The following is a 24,184-nucleotide window of genomic DNA, read 5'->3' as shown; positions in this document are numbered from 1 at the left end:
CCCTGCAGCCGGCTCCTTCTGAACCGTGTACTTTCTGTGTTCGGGTCTGTCTTCCTGTCTGAATCCTCTTCGCCTCCTAGGTTGGGCCTCCTGCAGCTTTCTCAGTTCCTCCCACTAGTGGGTACTCCCCAAGCAGGCATTTCCCCAATAGTATTGACATCACCAGGTCTCACCGTAGAGTACCCCTCATGCAAGCTCCACAACCCTCCCTCCCCCAGCTATCAGGATCTTTGTTTCTGCTTCTTCACTATTCACTTTGTATCCACTGTCCATCCTGCATATGGGATAAATCTCCCTAAAGATGCTGCACCTACTCTTTAGGAAACAGTGTCAAAAATACAGTGATGATGATATTTTCCAAACCCAAGCATTGGATCATGTTTTCTACCCAATAGAAGTTACTCAGTAGGTAACAGTAAGTAACATTTAAAATCAAGGCTGACCCTGATGATCCAGAATGTTTGGCTGTTGAAGCTCAAAGAGGTCAAGGAGGAGGGTCTGTGTTGCAGTCAATCCTCCAAAGCCCTGACTTGTGATCTGGTCCAGCCTACCTCTCTGATCTTGCCCCTACCTCTCTCTTCCTCCCACAGGCTGCCCCAGCCACACTGACCTCCTTTTGGTCCCACGAACCAGACAAGCTAGGTTCTGTCTCAGGTGCATTGTACCGGCACATCCTTCTTCCTGGGACTCTTTTCCCTAGATCTTTGCAAGATTCCCTTCTTATCATCAGTGTCTCACTCCAAAGTCACCCCTTCACAGAGGCTTTTCTTAACAGCACCACTCCTGGTAGTCACTTGCCCTGGTTACTCTTGAATCTCTCATATTGCTCTATTTTCTTCCCAGCATTGACTTCTGCAAAAAAAAAAAAAAAAAAAAAAAAAATCTTATGTGTTTGTTGTCTTTCTCTCCCTCCACTCCACCACCCAGTCCAGTGTAAACTCCATAGGGCACGCCTTTACCAGTTTGTTTGCTCCCACATCACAGCACCTAGAACGCTGCCTGGGATATAGTAGGTGTGCAACCAAACTGTGTGGGATGATTGGATGAACACTGCTCCTCCCACCACACGATGCACTGGCTCATGTACCTTTGGTGCTGGTGAGCTGAGAATTATGTGACTTGCTCTTGTAAGTCTACGTTTACACAGCAGAAAATGTAAGCCTACATTTTCTGTAGGAAAATGTACATCTCGCAGGAAAGGGACACACAGAGAAGGCTCCCAGGTCTGTCTGGGTAGGAAATGAAAAGCAAAAGTTTAGGCCAGAAGGAGGAAACAGAACAGGAGACAGAGCTATGCAAAAGAAATCTGGTTTAAGAAAAAGGGGGTTGGGGAGCTTCAGGTATAATTTTGGGAATACCGAATTAAGCTGATAGTCATGGTTAAGTCCAGTTGCAGCTTTGCACAAACTTACTGTGTGGCTGTGGGTCCATCGTGGCTCTATTCTGAGCTTCAAATGTCACACTTATGAAAGGAAGAAGCCGGGAGGCTTTTCAGTACTTTCCAGTGACCATTCTTTTTTTTTTTTAAAAAAGGAGACCGAGGGCCTGGGTGGCTCAGTGGTTGAGCATCTGCCTTTGGCTCAGGTCACAATACTGGGATCTTGGGATCGAGTCCCCCATTGGGCTCCCCACAAGGAGCATGCTTTTCCCTCTGCCTATGTCTCTACCTTTTTCTATGTTTCTCATGAATAAATAAATAAAATCTTTAAAAAAAAAAAAGGAGACCTAGGAAGGGATAATCTGCAAGTATTAAGGCTTGTATTAAGAGGCTATATAGTGCACTAGTCCGAAGTCTTGCAAAAAACTAAGAAATGAGGTAAATAAGGGTTACCTTTGAGAATCAGCATCACCAATCAGAGGCCAGAGATACAGAACTATCTGAGAAATGAGCTAGGACTTCTAGGCTTGTAAGACCACAACAGTCACCAGTTTCAATATATTAACATGTCTACACACACACACACACACACACAAAAGTGTCAATTAGGTAAGGGCAGAGTGTTCTCTAACCTTGGAGAGGGAGAAGCCAAAGGCAGGGGCTAGCTATACCCATTTATATTCAGGGCATATGTAGACATTCCCACTGGAAAGGCCGGCCTCACTGCAAGGTGAACCCTGTAGCTAACAGGCTCTGAGTCTTCAGGAGAGTGTAGGACAGTGGTTAAGAGTCCAGACTCTTCATTTCTGGCCTCAAATCCTGATTGCCATTTACTAGCTCTATGCCCCAGGCAAGTGAATAAACCTGTATCTCTACTTTTTGACCGATGAAATGGGAATGATGATAATAGTAAGGGTCCCCCAAGAATTCCTGGGAGGATTAAATCAATGTGTGTAAAGCATGTAGAATAGGGACTGTTATTACAATTCCACTGAAAAAGCCACTTCCAGCTAACATACATGCCTCAGGCCCGATGATATGAAATATCTGATGCCACTTTCAACTTCTTCCCATGTAGGTTTGCTTACACAGAAAAAAAAAATGTGTTTATCACAAGACTTCTGAGAAATTACCGTTCTAGAGCCTGCACAATCTTATAGCAAATCAATAAGTTACTTCCAGCTGTGCCTGGGCCTCCCACATTGCTTGACCATAGAGGTAAGACACAGGCATGATGGAAATGGAAAATACTGGTTTTGATTTCTAAATCACCACACCGGGGTTCTGGTGTCTATCTCCTCCTTAGTGTTTTGGATTATTATGTAGACACTTAGGCTCTGATTTCCCTAAAGAGTGAAATGAGTGAATCCTCAGCCTCTAAAGCAGAGGGCTGTCCCAACTGTGGTACATCTGCAGAGGCTCTCTCTCTGATCCTGTGACTGCTGTCCCTGCTGTGGGTACCTCTACACAAAAGAACACGGATCTTGTAGAAAACCGGTGGATTAAAAATATAGGAAAGGAGGGAGTTCCTATAAAAATATAGGAAAGGAATTAATGCTTAATCCGGGTGTCCGCTGACCTGCCTCCAGTGACTTCTCAAAAGATGCCCAAATGGGGGATCCCTGGGTGGCTCAGCGGTTTAGCGCCTGCCTTCAGCCCGGGGTGTAATCCTGGGGTCCTGGGATGGAGTCCTGCATGGGGCTCCATGCGTGGTGCCTGCTTCTCCCTCTGCCTGTGTCTCTGCCTCAGTCTCTCTCTCTCTCTCATGAATAAATAAATAAATAAACAAATAAAATCTTTAAAAAAAAAAAAAGATGCCAAATGTTTTCATTTCATTCAGAGACCCTGCCTGGAACTCCAGCTACCCTTTGGGGGCTCAACTGTGTCTTAAAAGCATTATCAGTTAAAAGTGTGGATCACTCTGGAAGGGTTAGAGAATGTTCGGTGATGTCAATGGTGATACACATCAGTGGGAATGTGTTTGGTAAGATTTCTAACCTTGCTGGGTTACTTGTGAGTTTTGCTTTGTTTTGATTTTAGACAGCGGGGAGAGAGGTGAAAAGTTGGGGGGAGGGGGATAAGACTTAAAACTGGTGGGGAGGCCCATGACACCTGATTACGGCGGGAGGAGAACCTCAGAGGTTCAAGGACCCGGAACACTCTGAGGGGGTTCAGCCGTGACTGGGGTTAGGTTGGCATTTCTTGATTGGCCTGGTAAGGTGACCAACTATAATAATACCGTCCCCCTGGAACAATGAGTAACTAGTAACTAGTCCAAACAAGTAAGGGAACTTTGCAGATACAGTCCACTGCCACCGAGTTCTCAAACGGTGGGACCTCCTACATTGGATTTTGGGAAGAAAGAGAAAGTCCCAGGAAACAACTGGAATGGCCCTGGGTGGGGTGGGGGCGGGGACCAGACAGAGACGCAGATTGCCTACGGAGTGTTGAAGCTGGGAAGGCGTCAGGTCCCGGGGTCTGGGGTCGGGGGCAGGCAGTGACCTGCTGAAAGCCACCGGCCAGCACACGCGCCTCTCCAGAGATCCGGAGGAAAGAAGTCCTGCCTGCATTTCGAGAGAGGAAGTTTCGGGCCCTCGGGCTATGCTGACGCTCCATCCTGAGCTCTCGGGACAGCCGTCCCTCTGGACTCTCGGAGAACCCGGGGCCTCCGTCCGAGTCTACCTGGGAACCCCGGCGCGGAGGGGAGCCAGGTGAGGAAGAGCTCGGCGGGAGAAGCCAAGCCTCGGTTTGCGGAAGCCGGAGCGAGGAGGGTCTGGGTCTGGGTACGGCTGGGGCGGGGGGGGTGGGCGGGGGCAGGACCCAGGGACAGTGGGGCGGGCTCCGGGGCGTGGAGCGCGGGCCCCAGGCAGGGCGAGGGGTCCTGGCCAAGGCGCGGCGTGGGCGCCCGCGGGGCGGGGAGGGGGCGGGGCCGGGGGTCGGAGCCGCGAGCGGCCGGAACAGGTGAGCGGCCGCCGGGCCCCGCCGGGCCCCCGCCCTCCCCGCGGGCGCGCCTCCTCCTCCCGACCCTCCGGGCGCCGAGCGCCGCCGCTCCCCTCCGTTGGCGCGTTTGCAACTGGCAGCTGGCTTTTTTTTTTTTTTTTTTTTTTTTCTTTCCCCTCCTTTCCCCTCCCCTGAGTGTGTCTCTCCTTCTTTTAGGTCGCTCCACCCCGCGCAGGATCCGGCGAGGGGGAGCGCGCGGCGGCGGCCACCTCGCGCCGGGCGCGCGTGCCAAGTCCCCGAGCGGCGCCCCGCGCCCGGCCCGCGCCCCGCGCCCGCGGCCTCCCCGCAGCCCGTGCCCACTCTTCCCCCCTTTGGCAATCGCACGGCGTTTTAAGAATGCCGGAAAGATGGCGGTAGCGGCGGCGGCGGCGGCGGGCCCGAGCGGCGGGGGAGGCGGCCGCGCGCCGCGGAGCGGGCCGCTGGAAGTTCTGGTGCGGGACCGCTGGCACAAAGTTCTGGTGAACTTGGGCGAGGACGCGCTGGTCCTGAGCTGCGAGGAGGGCGCCGCGGCGTCCAACGGCCTGGGCACCGCCACCAATGGCGCGTTCTGCAGGGGCGCGGGCGGCGCGCAGCCCCCCGACTCGCCGGCCGGGGTCCGCACCGCCTTCACCGACCTGCCCGAGCAGGTGCCCGAGGCCATCTCCAACCAGAAGCGCGGCGTGAAGGTGCTGAAGCAGGAGCTGGGCGGGCTGGGCATCAGCATCAAGGGAGGCAAGGAGAACAAGATGCCCATCCTCATCAGCAAGATCTTCAAGGGGCTGGCGGCCGACCAGACCCAGGCCCTGTACGTGGGCGACGCCATCCTGTCGGTGAACGGGGCCGACCTGCGGGACGCCACCCACGACGAGGCGGTGCAGGCGCTGAAGCGCGCGGGCAGGGAGGTGCTGCTGGAAGGTAGGGGCTCCCGCCGGCGGCCGCGCACACACCCCCTCGCACCCACCCACGTGCCCGCGCAGCCCCGGGGCCGGCGGCGGGGAGCTGGGACAGCTTTAGCCCCCCTGCCCCCGGGTCCCCAACCCAGGTCCCTGACCCCGCGCCCCTAACCCAGGTCCCTGACCCCGCGGCCCTAACCCGGGAGCTCTTGCAGGCCGGGACCCTGCAGGGGTGTGTGAAGGGGCAGGGCGAGCAGGCTTAGTGCACCGCGTGTCCTGTTTCCCCGCGGATAATCCGAGTGAGGCGTGGGGGCCGAGTGTAACCCGGGGCAGCCGTCCACGCGGCGGGGAGAGCCACTGAATGAATAATCGCAACTCTGCTGCAGCTTCGTGCCTCGGCACTATGTTCTCAGAAGCCTGGGCGATCTGATTTAAAGGGTTCATTCAGTCCCCCCCAAAGAGGATGGAGAGGCGTGGCCGTGTGCGTGGACCCCCCCGCCCCCCAAGCCCCCTCATCCTCCCGGACTTCCCTCCTCGCAGACTGGAAACCCGGGTTATTACGCTGGGGGAGTTGTGCCAAGGGCTGGGGAAGTGTGCCGCAGCTTCATGCAGAAGTTGGTTCCCTTCTGGTGCCAGGTGTTTGGCCGGTCAGTCTGGATTCCAGGCTGCTCTGGCTGGAGGGTTGCTGAGGCAGTTTTTCTGCCTGGCCTCGTCCCGGGATTTTTCCTGAGTGGCGTGGAAACAGTTTCGCATTTGTAAACAGTTTCCCCTGAGTGGGAGGCTTCTTGGAAAGGACTCTCTTGAGATCCTATGTCCCCAATCCCCTAATTTTTCAAGGGAGTGGAATAGGTAGCCGAGTTGTTATAGCCTTTTGGGATTATGTGCTGTTAGGAGGGCAGAAGGGCAGTAGGGTATTAAGTGGATAATCATTCTCCTTTCCCACTACATCTTGTATCTCTTACTTGGTAACTGCCTCTCTGCCCCCATGGCTTGCTTCGTGCTAACCTCAGTTAGCACACATATCATGTAATTATTTTTGCCTATTTACTCAGCTTCCCCCTCACTGTAGATTGAGTTGCCTGGGGTCTTTTATTTAGTTATGGGTCATCTCCCTTGAGTTTCAGGGCTCAAGGATATGCATGACAAGTGAATAAATAAATGAGCCCATAGCCATGGTCGCACAGTATTTCAACCCAGATCTTGTAAACTGGTGGTTGATTTAAATCCGAAATTGAGGACTTAAAGTCAATTTCCTGCTCACCAGATGTGGTGCTGGTGTGTGAAACCGAGAAAGTTCAAAGTTGGAAAACCAGCTTTGTTACATGTGACAGCTGATGCAACTCTCTGGTACACGATCGTCCAGCTCCTGCCTAGAATACATAGGGTCCTCCCCCACACACTTTTATTTATCTAGAGGATTTGTGATGTCTTCATATTTAATAGCTACCCTGGATCCAGAAAGTGGAAGGCTATTTGCTTTGGCTTGATGATTAACATAAGTAAACAGAAAAAAGTTTTCTTGACTCGAGTGTGTGTGTTGGTTTGTGTGACAAGAGGCAGGTGGGATCTGCGGCAAGTTTAGTTTGGACTATAAACTGCTAGGCGCCTGCTTCGCTTGCAATATTTGCTATAAACTCTCAGGGGGGACAAAAGGCAGGCCATTTCTCTTTCAATTCGTTATGTCTTTTATGTCCTTCATTATGTCTTTTCTTCTCTTTGGTTTCAATTTAATGAATAATAACTTAGCAAAGAGATGAAAAAAAAAATCTCTCACCCAAAAAAAGAGGAAGGAAAGGTGACTCCCTGCAGTTGAAAATAAATTTAAAAGGAATCAGACAGTTATGTGACTTTACGGATGCAGCAACCTAAGAGTGAGTTTTGTAAAAACCTCTGATGTGACATTCTTGCAACACGCCATCCTGTGTTACGGGCAGGACCTCTGGGGGGAGGCCTGTGGGCCTCCTGGAAATGAGCCACCTGGGCTTGGGGGCAGCAGTCTTATTCCCAGCCAGAGTTTTCAGAGATCGACTGCAAATGAGAGAAGCCAGTAGAGGCCCCACTCAAAACAATGTCTCTTGCTCTGAGTTGAAGTGTTGGTCCTGAGTGCGTGCAGTAGGAGTGATCATACACCATCAAAGCAAATATCACACGTCCTCTCTTTGTAGCTTATAGTAGTGCATGGATTCCCTACTGAAGGGGCATGTCAGTACCACCGGAAGGGCTTTTCAAAATCACACACCTACTTGCCGGTATTCTCAAATGCATTCTTGATTGCCGAATTTCTGCATGGGAATGGTTTTATAGATGTAATCTGCTGGGACGAGAGGCTTAGGGAGATGTTTTAAAAATATGTTTATATGGAGAGTACACAGTTTTTAGATTGCTTTTTTGCTTTGGGGGTGGTTTTTTTTTTTTTGTTTTGTTTTGTTTTTTGGTTGGTTTGTTTTTTGAGCTGGCCCATGCAGCTTAATCCCTCAATTTCAGCCAATACGCACCCCATGTAATGACACGCGCCCCCTAGTGGAGAGTCCATACCGCTGCTAGTGGAACCCCCTGAAATGAAAAGCTGAACAGCAAGTTTCCAAGCCTGCGTTCTAGTTACAGAGCCTGTGACAGGATTAACCTCCTTGAACCTCAGTGTCTTCTGAAAAATGAGAATAAAGAAACTTCTGCTGGACATTCTTACTTTGTAGGGCCGCTGTATGGAAGAGAGTCTAAATGCAAAAGGAAAACAGGATGCGTATCAAATGGCTGCTGTGATTAGTTATGTTATATGAAATGAAGATGAAATTCCCTCTCCCAGGGGAGAGTCCTTACCTCATACTGTACTAGAGTTTATATTTCGTATTTTTAGTCTAAATTCTTAAAAAAAGATTTTATTTATTTATTCATGAGAGACACAAAGAGAGAGAGAGAGGCAGAGACACGGGCAGAGGCAGAAGCAGGCTCCACGCAGGGAGCCCGACGTGGGACTTGATCCAGGGTCTCCAGGATCACACCCTGGGCTGAAGGCGACACTGGACCACTGAGTCACCTGGGCAGCCCAAGTCCAATTTTTTTTATTATTATGTAACTGTAATGTTAGGAGACCATTCCTCTCTGAGAAGGGAATCATTACAGCAGCTGACATTTCTTGAGCACTTCTATATGCCAGGCTTTACTTGCATTTGTTCGTTACACTTTTAATAACTCTATGAGGCTAGTACTGTTCATTTTACTGATGGGGAAACAAGTTTACAGACAGCCGGTTAGTTGCTCAAAGAAACCTAGGGAGGAGGCTTCCAGGTCTGACCTAAGAGCTCATCTTTGTGACTTAAAAGCTCATCCTTGTAGTAACTTCTAGGTGAAATTGATACTCTGAGCCTCTCCTTCAACTGTGTGCTTAAGTCAGTTGAAGCTTCTTCAGTTGTTGGGTTACCGATGTTCTTCCCCACTTCTCAAATACGCTGAAGGGCTTGGGACAGCCTTGAGGAGGAAAAGCAATTGTGTGGGCTGCTCAAAAGGGAGGGACAGGAAGGAGGATTGAGTCTAAAAACCTTGATGCTTGAGTGTCTGGCTATCAGAAGGGAGCTGCTGCCATAATGATCCAACTTCACGGTGAGGCAGGGTCTCTGTCATTGAAACACGTGGCCAGCAAGGAGCTTTACCTTGTAATTCAAGATGAAAATAAAGGGTGAACGCACTGGGCCAGTGAAGTCCGTGTTTAACCAGATATTCGTCAAAGTTAAGATTAGACGTCTTCACATGATGTACTCCTTTCCCATTTGGGGGAGTAGAAGCAGGGACCCCTTGCATTCAGCCATGGAGATATTGGACCCCGTAACTCCAGGGGACACCGTGTACATAGAGTACAATGTGAATGGCACCCTGTGAAGTTGACCTGGGTGCAACTGTGTAAATATCCCTGGTAGTCCGGGGCCAGGGTAGGGATGAAGTTTTTGCCCTTAGATTGGCAGCAAAATAGTAATTTGGAATCTTTTAGCCTTTTTGTAGCTGAAACAATAAAATTAGTTTCCCCATAACTTTGTTCAGATTGAAGAGCTCAGAATTCTGGAAGATTCATATTGGGGTATGGAAGGTAAGGGGATGAGTGGTGAACGCCATCATATTTGGGTCCAAGAAGGTATCCTATGGAACTGGACCAGAAGAAGTGGAGATTCAAAGAAGTCAGAGACTGTTGTTGACAGGAACCCTGTCCATCAAAGCTCCTCCCCCAGCACTGCTCCCAGGAATGCTTGGCTGTTGAGATCATCTAAAATGTCACTTGCACAATTCCTTCCTTTAGTGGTAGAAGGAGGACTGGCAGGACAGGGAGATGGGGTACAAGGCAGAGGCAGCGCTTTCATTGGCATGAAATTTCAAGATTGGACAAGACTTTGTACTGTAAAGAATCTTATTTTATTTAAGATGTACAGAATTCTTTTTTTTCTAAAGATTTTATTTATTTTTTGAGAGAGAAGGAGTGAGAGAGAGCATGAGTGGAGGGGAGAGGGTGAGGGAGAAGCAGGCTCCCCACTGAGCAGAGTCCGATGTGGGGCTCCATCCCAGGACCCTGGGGCCATGACCTGAGCTGAAGGCATACACTTAACCAACCGAGCCACCCAGGTGTCCCTTGGATGTACAGATTTTTAAAGAATACCCAAGAACTCTGAAATTCAGAGTCTTGAAACTTGGGCTCTTATATTTTAAGTAGCAGTTGCTTTTTTCGCAAGATGCTTTTGCCTTGTTGGACCTTGATTTTTTTTTCATTGTGAAGCCAGGGAGCTAGGTTAAGCCATCTCTAAACCTAATTGCACTTCACATCCTATAAATTCAGATCCAACACACTTTTCATAACAAATCTTTCTAATACCCCCTTTATTTTTATGAAACAGATGTCATAAATAATACAGCTTAATTGTAGATTAAACTTAAAAATCAACATAATGTCCTAGTATTATATTATTATTAACATTAATAAAATGGGCAAAAGAGTAAATTATTTTTAAAAAGTTTCAGTTGATAAATGCATAGTACAACTACACCAGGGGTCATAATGAAGGAGGTAGACGCTAGTACCTGTATGTAAAATCACCAGCAATGAATAGCCAAAACTGAAGATGGGTGGGGGTATGTGGTATCATTTGGGATCTGGAAAACTCTTGCACTTTGAAGGGCTGCCTCAGATGTTGCAAGATGTCCAGCATCTCTGGCTCCTATCACTAAATGCTAGGAGGATGCCCCTGCTACTGGCCTTAGCCTCCAAAATGCCTCCATAAATATCAGAACTGCTACTGAGAAGGGGCTGTATTGAACCTCCACCCTCTTGAGAACGAGCATTCCATAAGAATGCTGATTCTGGGTGTGCCTGGGTGGCACAGTCCGTTAAGCGTCCAACTCTTGGTTTCTACTCTGGTGGTGATCTCAGATTCGTGAGATCCAGCCCCGCATCAGGCTCTGGGCTTAGCTTAGTCTGCTTCAAATTCTCTCTCCTTCTCTCTCTGTTCCTCCTGCTTGTGTGTGTGTGTGTGTGTGTGTGTGTGTGCGCGCGCTCTCTCTCTCTAAAATAAATAAAAAGATCTTAAAAAAAAAAAAGAATGCTGATTCTGCTATACCACTTTATACAGTAGTCCCCCTTATCCGGGGTTTTGCTTTCCACGGTTTCAGTTTCCCGAGGCACACCACAGTCTGGAAGCAGATGATCCTCTGACAAATCATGAGAAAGTAGTAGCCTAACACTGTGTCACAACACCTACGTCATTCCCCTCACTTCATCTCATCATGTAGGCATGTTATCATCTGCCATCATCACAGGAAGGGCGAGTATAGGACGATAAGATATTTTGAGAGAGAGAAAGGCCACATTCACATAACTTTTATGACAGTATATTGTTATAATTGTCCTGTTTTATTATTGTTGATAATGTCTGACTGTGCCTAATTTATAAATAAAACCTTATCATAGGTGTGTATGTATAGGGAAAAAACAGTATATATAGGGTTCAATACTGTCTGTGGGTTCAGTCATGCATCCAGTGGGGGTCTTGGGAGATACCCCCTCCAGGACTCGGCAGTACCTGACCTTTTGCAGACTCTTTACATATGTAGTAAAAGCTAGCATTTATGTAATACTTGCATCACACCAGATGCTGTTCTAAGCACTTTACGTGGACTGAATCACTGGATTCTCACAATGACCCAGTACTATTTACAGATGAGAAGACCAAGGCACGGATCATTGAAGTCAGTCACTTGCCAAAGAAGCACAGTGAGCAAGTTCCGATGCTGAGATCCAAACACAGACCTTATCACTTTGGGCCCTCATAAACAGCCTGATGTGAGAAGCAGATCAGGGACGTGTATCCTCAGTTTGTTGATTAGAAGAGTGAAGCTCCAGGAGGTCCCATGATTTGTCCTATTCAGGTCTTCTGCTTTCTTGTCTGGCATATTCGTTTTCTGTTGCTACTCTAACGAATTACCCAAAACCTTAGTAAATTAAAACACAGATTTATAATCTTACAGTTTTTTTTTTAAGATTTCTTTATTTATTAATGAGAGACACACAGAGAGAGGCAGAGACATAGGCAGAAGGAGAAGCAGGCTCCTCGCAGGGAGCCCCATGTGGGACTCAATCTCGGATCTTGGGATCAGCCCTGAGCCGAGGGCAGACGCTCGACCTCTGAGCCACCCAGGTGTCCCTGTCTTACAGTTTTTTAAAGTCAGAAGCTCTGATGCAGAGCTCATGGAGCTAACATCAGTGTGTCCACAGTGCTGCATTCCTTTCTGGAGGCCCTAAAAGAGAATCTGTTCCCTTGCTTTTTCCAGAATCTTCTGGAGACCACTCAAATGCTTTGGCTGATGACTCTTGCACACTTTTAAGCCTGTGGTAGCAACTTGAGTCTTTGTCACATCCAAACACTCCAACCTCTCTTCTGCTTCCTTCTTGCATTTTTAAGGCCTTGTGACTACCTCAGTCATATCTATATAATCCAGGATAATTTCCCTATTTTAAACATATTTTAAATTATAACTTCTCTGATTAGCAACCTTAATTCACTTTGCAACTCTGATTCCTCTTTGCCATGCAAGGTAACCTACACTTGGAGTCTAGACTGTGCATCTTGAGCATGGCGGTAGGGGGCATTTTTCTGCCTATTACATTTAGTTTGCTGATGTGGTCATGGTACAGAGTTCCTAGAGAATTCTTTAAGAATATCCTCTACTACTACAGTAAACAGTCATACCTGCCACGTGGCAAAGGAGTTCCTCATTCATTCATTTATTTATCTGTCTAATTTAAGTAACTTAACTGAGTGTTTTCTATGTGCCACATACCACAAGGGCATTGCCCTTGAGAAACAATATTATAGTGACAGATGCAGATAAGCACTATGCAGGCAGCTACAGCATGGAGTGGAAAGTGCTACATCAAGGGATGCTGGGGGAGCCTCTGGGAAGAGCGTCTGGCCCATTCTTGGTCAGGGCTATAGAAGGCAGAGGTCACAAGGCAGCCCAACAAAGAGCTTGGCTATCTGCTGTAGCTCGGTGTGGCTGGGTGGGAGGAACGTGGCTTGCTTGCTAAGGAGCATGGATAAAGAAAAAAGAGAGAAACCAGAGAATGGAGCAGGAACTGAGGCTTCTAGGCTTTATTATAGAATTTGATTTCATGCTCAGGGGGAAGTGTTATAAGCAGGAAAATGTCATGCTAAGTTTCACATTTGAAGAAGTGTGAAGTGGGCCAGGCTCTGGTGAAGTGACCGAGCTTCATGTGCCCACACGCAGCAGCACCCATGTTCAGACACTTGACCCTGAGTTACGCTTAGGAGCACCCTTCCCAGCAAGGCGTAGGTTTGTAAAAGTGGCTTCACCCGCATTATGATTTTGTCATCAGGTCAACCCTCTGCAGATGATTGGACTGGTGTAGTGGTCCCCCTTTTGTATCGGAGGCAATAGAAGTGCCAGAGATGGGGTGACTGGTCCGAAGTTACCTTGTAAATGAGGGAGGTGGATGTCAGATTATCTAACACCCATCAAGCTCTTGCTGCTGCATACTACACAAACTCCAGACATGTAGAGTGGACAAAACAGAGTCTGAGAGGTAGAAGGCATGGCCTCTGATTTCAGGGAGTTGACAAGTTATTAAAGAAGTAGGGCATTTGAGGCTGATCATAAAGTTCTTGAGATTAGTCATACAAGTGGCATGATTTTTACCCCAGCCTATATAGCATAGTACCGGCATATAGTAGACTGATTTTAAAATGTCTTAGCGAGGATGCTCGGGTGGCTCAGTGGTTGAGCGTCTGCCTTCAGCTGGGGGCGTGATCCTGGAGTCCCAAGATAGAGCCCTATATCGGGCTCCCTGCGTGGAGCCTGCTTCTCCCTCTGCCTGTGTCTCTGCCTCTGTCTCTCTCTCTCTGTCTCTGTGTCGCTCATGAATAAATAAATAAAATCTTTTAAAAAATTAAAATGTTTTAGGAAGGAAAAAATAGAGGGGTAGACAGAAGGGAGGAAGAAGGGAAGGGGAGAGTGAGTGGGGGGAGTAAGAGTGGGAGGAAGGAAGGAAAGACAACAAGGAAGGAAGGAAGGGAAGAGGGAAAGCAATTTGAGGCCTGAGTGACCTTTTCTGATGACTTCCATCCTCCAGCACTCATGCCATTGGACTGCGGTAATCATACACATTTAGCATCGATAATGAAAACTATATCTTGGTCTGTCCAAAAGAAGACTACTGAAGTCACTTTAGAGACCTGGAAAGCATTTACTTAACATAGACCAGTCCTGAAAGGCAAAAGAGGAGCCAGACATAATTTTAAAAGTTATTGGAAAATGTAATTATCCTTTTAATGTTATATTTATTGGAAAATGTAATTATCCTTTTAATGTTATATTTATAACCACCTTTCCTTTGCTCCCCTGTGGCTCAGGGACCTACCAGTCGGAATATGTAAGAACACTTTCTACCTGGGAAGATGAAAACTGTCTGCTTAGATATTTTAATTGTTTTTTTCTTAAAGCTTGTGTAGCAACCTGAAAATTCAGACCCTGTTCCTTACGTGAAGCTGATCAGAAGTGTCCTTCAATTCCGAGTTTCTGCTGTGGTGGGTGATGCTCTTCACATTCCGCGGTGCATTGTAACACTCACCCCATGGAGTATGTATTAAAAATAACTCACTGCACACGGCTCCACATTTGTGAAAGGCATCCAGCCGAAGCTACCACTGGTCTGTTTGGTGAAGGGAAATTATTCTCTGGCAGCTAGTGGCCTACTAAGAGTTCTCTTGCAAATGATGCATTTCAAAGCAGTTAATGTTAAAGAAAAGCCAGAATTTCCCCTGCATTTATACCAAGTGTTTTATATACCAAACCTCATTACCCACTTCACCGGCTTTGATCTATAATAATAGCTTGCCTTTAGCTCTGGCCTGCAGATTGCGACTTAAGAGAAAATATGCAACACACACTACGAAGTCAATGTCCTAACAGACTCATGCAAATGAGCCCCACTCCCACAGCGGGATAGACAAGATGGAAAAGTTCACACTCAAGAGTGATTATTAAGGAAATCAGGATGATGACCCATACTTGTTTAGTGCTTTTTAAAACTACTTCTCCTCCCTGTGATTTGAAGCATCATTCTTAGCGTGTTGATGAATGCAGGGAGCTCCATCTCAAATTTGATGACTGGGTGCTAAGTGTTACTGCAGTTGGCATACCCCATTCAAGAAGCTTGCTCTTCAAACCAGCCTTGTTTCCTTTTGTTACAGATTCTTTTTTAAAAAAAATAATAAATTTATTTTTTATTGGTGTTCAATTTACCAACATACAGAATAACACCCAGTGCTCATCCCGTCAAGTGCCCCCCTCAGTGCCCGCCACCCAGTCACCCCCACCCCCTGCCCTCCTCCCCTTCCACCACCCCTAGTTCGTTTCCCAGAGTTAGGAGTCTTCCATGTTCTGTCTCCCTTTCTGATATTTCCTACCCATTTCTTCTCCCTTCCCCTCTATTCCCTTTCACTATTATTTATATTCCCCAAATGAATGAGACCATATAATGTTTGTCCTTCTCTGATTGACTTATTTCACTCAGCATAATACCCTCCAGTTCCATCCACGTCAAAGCAAATGGTGGATATTTGTCATTTCTAATGGCTGAGTAATATTCCATTGTATACATAAACCACATCTTCTTTATCCATTCATCTTTCGGTGGACACCGAGGCTCCTTCCACAGTTTGGCTATTGTGGACATTGCTGCTAGAAACATCGGGGTGCAGGTGTCCCCGTGTTTCATTGCATCTGTATCTTTTCTCAAAGCTGTATCATGCAGTGGTTTAGAGAGTGGGTCTTGGATTTACCCAATCTAGGCTTAAATTCTCACTCTACCTCTTTCTAGCTGTGTGAGCTTGCGCAGGTTACTTACCTACAAGCCTCAATTTCTTAATCAGTAGGTTCATTGTGAAGGGCAAAAGTTAGCTCATTGTAAAGTGGTTAGCTCATTGCCTGGAGTGTAGTAAGCACTAAATATTTACTAACTATAAAATATGTCATGTTGCATGCTTAGCTAAGTACTATTTGCAGATAGAGGGTTCAAGCATGTAAGTGAAATGATGGGGTCATTTCATATGTGATCTAAAGTCTTTTGGGTGACACAAAGGACAGTTTGAGATTTGCCATGTTCGGGAACTGAAGGGTGCAACTGATGGCATGGGAGAGTTGGTTTGCCTTGTAGAGGTGAATTATGATCCTACAAAGGGCATACTTCATTGATGATTCTTAGTAACGTCAGATATTTTCCATCAACCAAATCACAGCGTAGGCTGCTGTGGTTTTTGGTGGGCAAATGTGAACTTTGTCTTAAAATGCTGATATGCAGGAACATGCAGAAAAGTGTTTTGTAAAGGGAAAGTGGGCAAGTACAGATTTAAGCTACACAGCAAAATTCAAAATTCTTTCAAAAATTGTCTAGTGCTTACTTATAGAGATGTGGGGGTCTTCTTAGCCAAAAGAAGCCCAAATGTTTCTTTTGTTACAAATGTGAAATATCTATATAACTGTTACTAAGCCAGCATTATACTGTAGTTTTTATTCTTTTATTTAATACTGTATTTAATGGAATCCCAGGGACAACCCAGTGGAAGATATATCATTGTTTATGTGCCCTTGAAAAAGGAAAAAGTAATGTCTAAGATGAGGTGTCTAATAGGATGCCTGCTTAAAATTGTAATGTCAGGGGCCATTCCTTCCATATAGGGATAAGTGAAAAACTTATCACACAGGAAGGGACAACAAAGGAACTCACACATCTGAGATTTGACTTTGGTAGAAGGAAGAAAAAATATGTCCACTAAGATTTTGAATTGCAAGTTGGTTCTGATAAATATTGAAGTCTGACCGTACAGTGTCAGTGTAAGTTAAAAAAAATACGTAGGCAGATAATGTAAAGTGGATTCAGATTGAGAGGGCCCCTGATGAATGATAGGAGTAGTTGTAAATTCTGTCTGCAAGAACTCAGCTTCCATCTGGGCCTCCAGCAATGTGAAGGCACATTCCTCAAATCAGAAATGATAAAATGTGAAAAAAAAATGGGCAGTTTAGATTGATGACATATGGTGTGTCATAGTTACACAACTAGTTATTAAAATAATTTTTCTTGTAATGTTTGTAAGGTGGTGCCTTGTCAGTAGATTGGAGGAAAAATCCACAGGGGAATGAGATGAAATTCTTTTTCTGAAATCGAACATTCTGGAGGGAGACCAGTGTGGAATAATAAATCACATTTATATAAATTGCAACTATATTCTCTAATAAAAATAATTTATGTTACTTAAATGTTTAACAAGCATTTTGCTTAAGTAGCAGAACTTATGGAGTAGCTAAAGATTCTAAGGATACCTGGCGGGCAAAGGAATGCCTTCCCGAAGAGGTGACTTGTATGGTAGGGTTACATAAGCAAAGTGAAGTTTAAAATATAGGTAATTACTTGGCTATTTGGGATACTACTGTATTTCCAATGTTTTTGTCTGAAAGCTTTTTATCTGCAACAAAAATCAAGGTTAATGATTTTTCTTTTTTGCTTGCAATGGCCACATATTGTCCTCTGTTCTCTACTTTATGTTTCGAATTTGTCCTAGTCAGAATAATATATGCTTGTAGCATTCCTTTGCCCACCCTTCCCCAATATCTTCTCTTTGTCTCCCAGAATATTAGAATATATGTTTTAACTAATAACTTATTTTTATTAAAATAAGCTGTGGTCATCAAGACAGTGTGGTACTGGCACAAAAACAGACACATAGATCAGTGGAACAGAGTAGAGAATCCAGAAGTGGACCCTGAACTTTATGGGCAACTAATATTCGATAAAGGAGGAAAGACTATCCATTGGAAGAAAGACAGTCTCTTCAATAAATGGTGCTGGGAAAATTGGACATCCACATGCAGAAGAATGAAACTAGACCACTCTCTTTCACCATACACAAATATATTCTAATAACTATTATGTGCTTATTAAAGCATTCCTTTGCCCAGTGCCTTCTCTACTATCCCCCTAGAATATTAGAATATATTTTTAATTGATTTAGTAATTTTTATTAAAATATATATACTAATAGCAGTATAGGCACATTATATTTGGAATATTATAATATACTCTAATTCTAATATATATATAAATACATATTCTAGTATTTCAAATAATATGCCTATATACTGCTACTTCATATATCAATTTCAGCCATTATTGATTAAATCCATCAGTTTTTATAAAATTGTGATCATGTCAATATTCTTCCATTTTCTAGCCATGGAATATTCTGTGATCAGGTTTCTTGAGTTACTAAGAGCTTCTCTTTTTTTGCCATTTGCTTCATTTTCATATACCTATCTAAATTTTTTCCCCCAAAAAACAGCACTAGATGTATCAGATTTCTAGGAATAATTCTTTTTCAAATGCTCATACAGGTCAGATCACATATCCATTCTGTTTATTTTCCTGCCCTGCCCCCGTGGACTGGTTTTCTCTTGGTCTGGTGCATGGCCATCTTCCTCAGGCTGTCCTGGGCTCTGTTTTCTTCTATTCTCTGTCACCTCTTGTGCTTTACTCCGTAGTTTTGCTGGAGCACGTTTGTCAATAGCTTCCTGAGAAAGAATGTATGAAAGGTAAATCAGTGAAAATATCTTTAATCTGTTCTCTCACTGGACTGATACTTTGGGTGAGATAAGTCTGAATGAGCATTTTCCCCCAGCATTTTCGGAGTTTCTGTGCGAAGTCTTTCTGCGATGAGATGTTTCATTCTCTTTCTTTTACACGTGGCCTGTTTTTCTTTCTGGTAATTTAAAATTTTTCTTTTTATCACTGATATTCTGAGTTATATATAGTGATTGGCTTTGGTATGGGATTTTTGTTAATCATTTTTCTAAGCCCTTGATGGGCACAGATAGGCTAAAGCTATGGTTTCCAAACTGTGTGCCACGGGGCCATACGGTGCCCCAGTGAACTTACAAAGGGGCCATGGAATATTTTCAAATTTCAAGGAAAGCAGGAACATCTTTTGGACTTGGCAAACTATTAACTGGAGTTTCACTATTAGATTGCTACATTCCACCATGATGTAATATCTTTGCAAAACTGTGTTTTATTTTTGTTTTGTTTTGTTTTTTTTTTGCAGTTGCTATGATTTCAAAGCAAACAAACAAAAACAAGTACCACACAAAACAAAAAGCAATATGGAATAGGAAATGAGGGTGGCGATATCTAATATGATTGATCCCAAGTTTTGAGAAGTTGTATAATGCCCAACTGGTGCTAAATTTTTAGGATATGAAGATGTACTTATTGTTTGGATTCAATTACTTAAAACACTGAATTGGAAGGTATCTCTTTGGGTCTAGGAGTGTCATTAAAAAAAAGTAACTGAGACATTAAGAGTGCCATTTAATGAGTAGACTAGGATCTGTAGTCTGAAGACTCTTAAACTCCAGTTCTGGAACATTTTCTTCTTTTATTTGACAATTCCTCTCCTTCCTTTTCTTTGCTTCTGTGCATAGAAATTCTTCTGGTTGGATGCTGGACCTCTGCATTGATACTGAACTGAAAAATAAGCTGACTTTTGTTCTGTCTTGTTGGTTTTTCTCTAGTTGTCCTTCTCTGTTTATTTTTTGTTCTTTTTCATGGAGAATTACTAGATTTTTATCTGCAGCTCTTGTATTGATTTCTTTTTTTTTACATTTCATCTGTCATATCACTAAGTTCCAAGAACATTTTCTTATTCTCATTGTTCATTGTTTTAATAGCATCCTCTTGTTTTGTGGATGCAACATCTTTGCTGATCTCTCTGAGTGTATTAATAGTTTTTTGAGATTTTTTTCCCACCAGTATTGACTCGGATGTCTCCAAGTTCCTTTCTCTCTGCTTCACTTTTCAGTGTGTTGTGCATATCTAATAGTTTCATCTATTTTGAGATTTGTTCCATTTTTGTATTCCCCTAGAGGCAGAACCTGAGATGCAGATCTCAGGGGTAAGACATTTATTTGGGATGTAAGCCTAGGAAGCACTGATGGTAGAGTGGGGACATAAGATAGTAAAGGGAATGAGCCCGTCAAGGGCCCACCATGGGCCACTCAGTCACTCTGGCACTTGGCTTATTTCCACCCGAGGCATAAAGAAGCAAATAAAACTTACTCACCAACTCTTCACTCATCTTTTGTTAAGGGCTACTCCTGGGGGCATTAACTTCTCTGGTAGTGCTGTTTGGCATCCCTGTGAGGTCAAGAATACTCACTTGCCAAAAAAGATGCCGCTGGGCAGAGAACAGGCATTCCCTGTAAGCAGCCTTCTCTGCCTGTAGACCCAACTGCAGAGGAGACATGTGCTAACATGCTCCTGCAAAACCACATTGCCTAATTTTTTTTTCAAGATTTTATTTGTTTATTCCTGAGAGAGATAGAGACATAGGCAGAGGGAGGAGCAGGCTCCATGCAGGGAACCTGGTGTGGGACTCGATCCTGGGACTCCAGGATCATGACCTGAGCGGAAGGCAGATGCTTAACCTCTGAGCCACCCAGGCGTCCCCCACATTGCCTAATTTAAACGTGTTTAGAGGAAATAATCCAAGTGGAAGATGGGCTGCACTCAGATCCAGACACATTTCCGTCCCAAAACTGTTCATAAAGGCTGGTTCAGGCATGATCAAGATGGAATATACTGTCCTCGGAAAGGTTTGCAAAGCAACATTCTGGCTACCTATGTCTGATTTTTAATTTCTTTAAATGTGTGGTTCATAGAGAGTCTTGCAGATCCAGTTAGTTGATTGCAGTTTCTGCAGGAAGATTATGCACAAGTTAGATTAATTGAGCTGAAAGGGAGTATTGTGTTTCTCAACCTCAGTCCTATTGACATTTTTAGATAAGGAGTGGGCAGGACCAAAGTGGACAAACTAGGTATGTGACCTTGACAGAAGACTTACCTGCCTAGAACTCAGTTTCCTTGTAGCAAACAGGGAGATGACAATAGTACTTTTTTCCTTGTAGGACTGATGTGGGAATTAAACGAGTTAATATAGAATTCAATATAGTATCTAGCACAAAGAGTTCAAAGTGTGTTGGCTATTTTTTAAAAAGATTTTATTTATTTATTCATGACAGACACACAGAGAAAGAGAGAGGCAGAGACACAGGCAGAGGGAGAAGCAGGCTCCATGCAGGGAGCCTGACATGAGACTCGACCCCGGGTCTCCAGGATCACCCTGGGCTGAAGGCAGCGCTAAACCGCTGGGCCACCCGGGCTGCCCAGCGTTGGCTATTTTTATGCACTATTTGTCTATCTGTCTTTCCGTAATAGACTGTGATTCTAAGAGAAGGGGTCAGGTCTTTTCCATCTTAGAACTTTAGAGAATTAAAGAGAATTGACCCATTGGCAGTTGCTGTTGGTCATTGGCCATGGCCCTAACATGACACAATTTGGCCAAAACGTAAGAAACAAACAGCTTTGGTTGGTGAGACTTATTGACTGTAAATATAACATTCATAGCATTGGGTCGACAGCTGCTAGAGAATGTCTTTAGGCCCCATTTCTATCCCCAGTTGAAAGAGGGCCTAGGTTAACTAAGCCAGGTGATCCTTCCTTTTAAAATGTGGAAAATAGAATTTTGCAGTGGATTTACTAGTTTTCAAATATTTGAAAAGCTTTAAAATTTTTATATGGATACATCTTATTTTGAGTTATATAACTCATGTCTTAGGATCATTATTTCTCATTTTTCCAGAGACTGTACTCTCCATAAATTTGCCTCAATAGTCATGAAATGACAGGAGACCAGGTTACTAGTATGGTAGTTTTATCGCTCTGTAGCTATCAGGGAAAAATAATTAATATACCTTTTTAACTGCTCCAAGAATTCACGTTGTGTATTTTTTGAAAAGGCCCATAAAGCCTGGAAGAATTATCCGAGACAACAAGCTTTTTACAGAAGGAATCTCAGACACTGATGTGTAAAATTCCATTCTCAGCTAGTTTATTTATTTATTTTTTTGGTTATGTTCATAATTGCCTCTTTGTGTGCCTCTAATGTAAAACACGCAGGCAAAATATACCTTGGGAAAACCAGAAGTTTCCCTTGCCATAGTTGTAGGGACAGAATGTACATAAGAAAACGCATACAGCACTTTTGCCAGAGGAGTGTTACAGATAGTGAATGCTATGCATATAATGAGGGAGGGATTGTGAACGTCGGGAACAGTTTTGCAGAGCCAGGGCAGGGCCTGAACCAGGCTGGAGGAAGTCGTTCTTGTCTACCACTGCCTACTTCCAGGCTGTGTGAAGATGGCATCCTTGCCAGGTGGAGTGGCCTCCCTCTGTCCACTTGCCAGCCTCCCCTGGCATGGCATAGACTCCTGTGGCAGGACTCAGGCCCTGGGCACCTCTCACTTCACACACCCTGCCTGTCAGCCTCCATAAACAGACTTGTTTTGCTGGGTGTTGGCTTCCCCTCTGGTCTTTCTGATGCTTTTACAGATTTACCATCGTTACAGGTTCAATGTGTCCCTTCCACATTCATACGCTGAAGTGCATACCCCTGGTACCTCAGCATGTGGCATCTGCAAACAGGGTCATAGCAGACATGGTTGATTAAGATGAGGGGTCGGGGGTCCCCCAGCTAATATAACTTCTGTCCTTATAAAGAAGTTGAGATTTGGACACAGACCCCACACACAGAGAATCCCATGTGAACATGAAGGCAAAGATTGGGGTGATGGATTTATAAGCCAAGAAATGCTAAAGGTTGCCAGGAAACCCCCAGAAGCTGGAAGAGGCCTGGAACAGACTCACCCTCACAGAAGGGACCGACCCTGCCAACACTTCGACTACCGACTCTTGGCCTTCGGGACCGTGAGAGAATGCTTCTGTGGGTTGAGCCACTGAGTTGGTGGCACTTGGCTCTAGCAGCCCTAGCAAAACAATTTCACCTCCTATGGGAGGCGTTGGAATACATCTCATAAAAATTTGGCAGGGAGTTTAGGGAATGGGCAAATAGTAATTGAGATCTAGCACGATTTTTCTTTTTTGTCAAGTGTCTAATGAGACCATCTGTCTTTGCAAAGTGTTCAAATAAATTTCTCTAGTGTGTTAGTCAAAATTGACAGGGCTAGGCATTGGCAAAGGTTGTTACTGGTGGTGGTGGTACATAGGGCACTGCTAAATTGTGCTCTCATGTGTGCTAGCCTTGCCATAGTACTGTTACTTGGGAGCAATTTTTCTTTTTGTGTGAGGCAAAACTTGATATCCAGGCTCCTGAAATCATTCATCTAATTCCCAAAATCTTCACATGCAGGGTTACTGGATAAAATAGGGTTATTTGATACAAATAACTTTTCTGAGTATAAATATGTCCAAATATTGCATGGGGCATACCCTGCTAAAAAAATATTTTTTTGGGGGGTGGTGGTGCCTGGGGAGCTCAGTTGGTTAAGCATCTGCCTTTGACTTGGATCATGATCTCAGGTTCCTGGGATTAAACCCCATGTCGGGCTTCCTGCTTAGCGGGGACCCTGCTTCTCCTTCTCCCTCTGTCTCTGCCCCCCACTCACACTATTTCTCTCTCTCAAATAAACAAACAAATAAATAAATAATGTTAAAAAAATATTTGTTGGGGCATCTGGATTGCTCAGTCGGTTAAGTGTTTGCTTTCAGGTCAAGTCATAATCTCAGGGTTCTGGGATTGAGCCCCATGTCGGGCTCCTTGCTCGTAATGAGTCTGCTTCTCCTTCTTCCTCTGCTTCTTCCCTACTTACGCTCTCTCCCGCACACTCTATTTCAAATAAAGAAGTAAAAATCTTAAAATATGTATTTGTTGTTTATCTACAGGTCAAATTTACATGGGCATCCTATGTTTTTATAGCTAGAGCTGACAGCCTGATTTACATGGCTTTCAAAATTGTGACCTTACAGACAGCCAGGGACAAAACCATGAGTCAGTAGAGAGAGACTAATTGGGAGATGGATCATTGAAAATGGTTTTGTGACCATGAAAGTAAAACAAGAAGCTGCTCAGAAGGCGTGGCCATGGCCCTTCTCAGGCCCTTCTGAAAACAAGAGAGCAGCAGAATGAGCTTGTGATTCCTTCTCCAAAGACTGTGCCTCCTCCCCGTTTTAGAGGGACCAGAGTTTGAAGCAGCAGATAAGAAATGGTCACAAGGGGCAAGGAATTAAATGACCATAATTCCAGGATCAGCACTGACTGAATTACTAATAAAAACTAATATTACCATCATGACCTGAAGTAGTTAGCATCTGAGAATTGAAGAATTGGCATCTTGATATTATAGCTACAAAACTAATTGTTAATAACAGCTAATTGTTATTAGGTGTTATAACAACCCCTTTATATTTTTACCCTGCTTTCTTTCTGGCACCTCAAAGTACAGATTTTTATATGCTCCTGTATACACATATGCTGTA

At 44.7% G+C, this 24,184-nt stretch overlaps 1 protein-coding gene and 1 long non-coding RNA gene across 2 annotated transcripts in view; one reads left to right on the top strand and one right to left on the bottom strand.

Moving 5' to 3' along the window:
- The first annotated feature begins 4,710 nt into the window (after positions 1–4,710).
- The window catches only part of SNTB1 (syntrophin beta 1), a 239,160-nt gene continuing 219,686 nt past the window's right edge, over positions 4,711–24,184 (top strand). The window contains exon 1 of the mRNA XM_025451008.3: positions 4,711–5,272. Coding sequence (XP_025306793.1) covers positions 4,726–5,272 — 547 coding nt within the window. The 5' untranslated portion in view covers positions 4,711–4,725. The remainder of the gene's footprint in view (positions 5,273–24,184) is intronic.
- The window catches only part of LOC112662424 (uncharacterized), an 88,624-nt gene continuing 81,433 nt past the window's right edge, over positions 16,994–24,184 (bottom strand). Inside the window, exon 5 of the long non-coding RNA XR_004815464.2 lies at positions 16,994–18,366. This is a non-coding gene — a long non-coding RNA (uncharacterized LOC112662424). The remainder of the gene's footprint in view (positions 18,367–24,184) is intronic.

The sequence above is a fragment of the Canis lupus genome, chromosome 13 (genome assembly GCF_003254725.2).
Source record: "Canis lupus dingo isolate Sandy chromosome 13, ASM325472v2, whole genome shotgun sequence".
NCBI classification, from domain to species: Eukaryota; Metazoa; Chordata; class Mammalia; order Carnivora; family Canidae; genus Canis; species Canis lupus.
The sequence above is the reverse complement of the archived record's forward strand: the minus strand, read 5'-3'. Positions and strand labels throughout refer to the sequence as shown.